General features: G+C 49.9%; 1 protein-coding gene across 1 annotated transcript; it reads right to left on the bottom strand.

Moving 5' to 3' along the window:
* Window positions 1–319: 319 nt before the first annotated feature.
* On the bottom strand, window positions 320–3891 carry LOC307218392 (kunitz-type serine protease inhibitor 28-like). Its single transcript, XM_079980641.1, has 4 exons — window positions 3728–3891; window positions 2198–2350; window positions 1502–1669; window positions 320–535 (listed from the first exon to the last, which is right to left on the bottom strand). Exons 1-4 carry the CDS (start codon window positions 3804–3806, stop codon window positions 525–527), a joined length of 411 nt encoding a protein of 136 aa, XP_079836767.1. The 5' UTR covers window positions 3807–3891; the 3' UTR covers window positions 320–524.
* Window positions 3892–4165: the final 274 nt, after the last annotated feature.

Genomic DNA, 4165 nt, shown 5'->3' with positions numbered 1-4165 from the left:
ATTTTGGGGAGGTTGGGAGGGTTGCATTTGCCCCCCCCCCCCCCCGCCCAGACTAACCAACTGTGCCTCCCATCTTTCTATCCCAGGTTGATAGAAAAACCAGCCCCTCAGCTCACACCCATCAGCACAGGAGCCACGCAAGAAGGCAGGGCTGAGTGTGTTTACTCCAAAGTAAGCCCCACTGAGTACAATGGGAGCCACTCCCTAGTAAAGGTATTTGGGATCGCATCCTTTCTTCGCACAGCTGATGGCCAAGAAGGGTCCAGGGTTTGGGAGAAGAACAGAGTACCATGGGAGGGAAGAGACAGTGAGCCAGCCAGTCAATTGCATGAATTTATTGTTTTGTATTACCCAGCATGTTCCAGGAGCCCGTCAGCCCCCCAGGGCAGGCTCCCAGGGGGCACAGAGGGGTGGGAGAATGGGGGTCAGGAAGGAGGGAGGAAGGAGCCCAGCAGGAGGGCTCCGTGGGTGCTGCTCCATCTTCTTCCCCACAGGGCAGACCCTCACCTGCTCCCTCCATTGCTCTAGGGCGCACCTGAAACAGGAAGACAAGCAGATCAGGAGAGGCAGCTCCTTGAGACTACAATTCTCTTTTCTTTGGTATGTAGGTTTGTATCTAAGGGAAGCGGGTGGTGCTGTGGGTTAAACCACAGAGCCTAGGATTTGCCAATCAGAAGGTCAGCGGTTCGAATCCCCGCGACAGGGTGAGCTCCCGTTGCTCGGTCCCAGCTCCTGCCAACCTAGCAGTTCGAAAGCATGTCAAAGTGCAAGTAGATAAATAGGTACCGCTCCGGCATGAAGGTAAACAGTGTTCTCGTGTGCTGCTCTGGTTCGCCAAAAGCGGCTTAGTCCTGCTGGCCACATGACCCGGAAGATGTCTGCAGACAAACACCAGCTCCCTTGGCCTATAGAACGAACTGAGCGCGCAACCCCAGAGTCATCTGCAACTGGACCTAATGGTCAGGGGTCCCTTTACCTTTACCTTTAGGCTTGTATCTATGTAGGCTTCAAAACTTTAGAAGTGAGGGGCCCTAGAAGGGCTGGACACATGTCAAGTTGCAGGCTGGACATCTAGAAAGTTGTATCAAGTGAGTGTTCTGCCAACTACCCTCTGCAAATGTCTACAGCGCTCTGGTTGGATTTTATATTAATTCTTTGTCTGTAAACCCTATAAAAGGTTCACACACACGTTCAGCCTTTGTGGAAGTGACCACACTGAACCTATTTACTGCAGTAAATAAATTTTGCACTCTTTCTTCAACCCAACTCACGAGTAGTTAATAGTACTTGTGAGACAGCAGATTTGCCCTGCAACAAGGGTGCTTCGGTTGTGATTCTTCCATTGCTGGTGGACCAGATGATTCTCAAGGGTCCCTTCCCGCTCTACTAGTCTAGGATTCTATACTTGGGGATCCAGTCTTGGCCTCTTTTCTGGACCCCTTCTCAAGGGGACTTTCTCCCCCAGGGTCCCCGCAAAGCCCAGAGCTGGAGCTGTGCTTACCTTGACCCCCACAGGCTTTCTGACACATCTCCAGGGTGTCGAACCGGTTCAGGTTGCCCTGGCAGCCCCCATAAATGAATTCCTCACACCTCTTCTTCCCCCAGTTGTAATACAGTTTCCGCATTAAAGCCTTGCAGGGACCTGTGACAGGAGGAAGTCTGCAAAGATCTGGAGGAGGAGGAAGAGGAGGAAGAGAAGTGCTGGGGGGGGATATTTGTGGCACACCAACAGCAACACTGCTTGCCACACACAGTCTTGTTCTGCGCAGCTGCCCACCCGCAGCACAAGCCTGGAGCCACTTCCCCCTAAGGTCCCAGGGTAGCTTACAGCAATTAAAAACAGAAAATTTAAAACAGCTTAAAATGTGTTTCAAAGCTCCGAAGCGGACAGACACATGCAAGCTCATTCCTGAAAGCAAAGAGCAGTTAATCAAATGCTGACAATTTTGACTCCCATTTGCAGGCCTTCCGGGACATTTTCATTGTTTGCCTTTACGCAATCTGGCTTTTCCAGTTGCAGGCCACAGTCTTGCCTGGACGGAGTCTGGAGACGTGAACGTTCCTAGGAGATAATGACAGGGCGCAAGGTGGCAATAACCCTCCCTGCTTTTCCAAAAGAAAAAGAAAAAAAAGATGTGCGTAGTAAACAGGCCAAAAAGGAAAGAAGCACAGAACCCGGAAGGGAGGGTGTTCTTACTCGGCTGAGGTGTCTGGCAGGTGTTGCCACAGGGCGAACCACAGCACTTCTTGCCTGGTGGGCAGTTGGCATCCGAACTGCACTGGTTGCAGGAGCCCCCACCAGAGGGGTCAGTAGAATGGACAGGGAGTTCCCGGCAATAGCCAGGTCGGTCTGGAAGGAAAGAAAGACAAGTGGGGACCAGTTTAGCCACTGGGGGAGAAGGAAGACATTGAAAGGAAGGCATAGCCGACCAGCTGCCCCAAAGGGAAGCTCACAAGCAGAATTCCAGCAAAACAGCCCTCTCCCCTCCTTTCCAGCAACTGGCGTTCAGAAATGTTGCTGCCTCCGGCCCTGGAGACAGAACACAGCCATCTGAAGAAGCGTGCATGCACACGAAAGCTCATACCAATAACTAACTTAACGTATTTTTCGCTCCATAAGACACACTTTTCCCCCTAAAAAGTAAGGGGAAGTGTCTGTGCGTCTTATGGAGCGCATGCATGGTCCCTGGAGCCGAATTGTCCAGGGGCAAAAAGCAGATCGTGCTTTTTTTTTTAGAAAGAGGGAAGGGGGTGTTGAAACGAAGCCGCTGAGCAGCTGATCGGCAAGCGATTGGAGGGAGATAAGGGACGCTAGCGATAAAGGAGGCTGCTTTGGAGGGGGGTGCCCTTGCGCCCTTGCGTCAAAAGGCGAAAGAAACATCACCACCCTGCCCCAGCCCCACTCACCATCCCCCCCTCCTTCCTAATGTAACACTAATGTCTAACAAATGAGACTGGTCTGTAGAAAATGTAACTTTAAAAAAAGAGGCATTGCACATACTTTTGTAAACCAAGAAATCTTTAATAAAAACAAAACAAAACAAAATAAAATAAAATAAAAAAACAGAACAGCAGAATTGTTTTTGACCAGATATTATAATTTCTGTTAAAACCGTATATTTATTTTTTTCAAACCACTTGCTTTTTCTTAATCATAGTGCTTTGCACAACACAAGGCAAAGTTAGATGAGACAGTTTGCATATGTATAGTGTGAGATATATATGTATGTGTGTTCTCTGCAAACTGTTCAAATAAATTACCGTTTCATTAAAAAAAGAGAAAAAGAAAAAAGGAACTAGCCTTCAAATGTATCTTCCTCTGTTTTTGAAAATCAGACAAATCTTGAAATGATATAGTGATTTCTAAAGGCTAGATGTTCCCATATTTTTTAGAAGAAGAAGACGAAGAAGAAGAAGAAGAAGAAATGACTGTATTTTGAGTGGTGGATGGATAGTTTAGTTCCATATGTGTGTGAAGGAAAGCAGAATTGTGAGTCTGACTTAAAAAGCCACCCCAGTGGGCCTAAATAAACCAGCCAGTGAAGCTCTAGTTGGAGGGTATTGGAGAAGCCTAACATTTTGAATTCATGCCCCACTGGGAGGACAAGGAATGGTCAGGTAGCAAGCCAAACAGAGATGGGGGGGGAGCTGGGTTTGGTGGTCTTGGACCGGGAGGCCAGAGGGACCTCACTTCCCAACCGCCCACCTGGTAGCTCACAGGACTTACCTTGCGATACAATACGTGGCAGGTCAGCCGTAAGAACCAGCAGCCCCAGAAGAAGGGCGACGCCACCTCCTGAGGCCATCGTGGTGCGAAGTGAGAGTGCTCAGTGCTGAGTCAAGTCATCGTGGAGATGTCTCCGTCCCAAGCAGGGGAAGGGCGGTGGGAAAGACGCCACGTCTAACTGTCTGCCAGCCCCTTTCTCTTGCGCAAGGGCACCCGTGCCAGCCAGGGAGGAGCTGTGAGAAGAAAGTGCAAGTCAGCTTGCTTCCCCTCTGCGGTGAGCCAGGCTGGGATTCCTGGACACACAGGTAACTAGTCGGGCAGGAGGAACCTGCGCCTCTGGGGTTCCGTCAGGAACTCAGGAGTGTTGGACGTGCTGGGATCCCTCTTCACAGAATCCCAGGAATTGCAGCAAAAGAAGGCCTGACAGGTGGTCATGCA

This window comes from Podarcis cretensis (genome assembly GCF_951804945.1).
Source record: "Podarcis cretensis genome assembly, chromosome: 6".
NCBI lineage: Eukaryota > Metazoa > Chordata > Lepidosauria > Squamata > Lacertidae > Podarcis > Podarcis cretensis.
Note: the sequence above shows the minus strand (reverse complement) of the source record. Positions and strands in the feature narration are given on the sequence as shown.

Bases quoted from the DNA above. Each gene is read 5' to 3' on its own strand.
- LOC307218392 (XM_079980641.1), bottom strand. From the start codon at position 3,806: ATGGCCTCAGGAGGTGGCGTCGCCCTTCTTCTGGGGCTGCTGGTTCTT. The intron at 2,351-3,727 runs GTAAGTCCTGTG...CTTTCCTTCCAG, and splicing joins GCCACGTATTGTATCGCAAG to ACCGACCTGGCTATTGCCGG. The intron at 1,670-2,197 runs GTAAGAACACCC...CTCCTCCTCCAG, and splicing joins CTGCCAGACACCTCAGCCGA to ATCTTTGCAGACTTCCTCCT.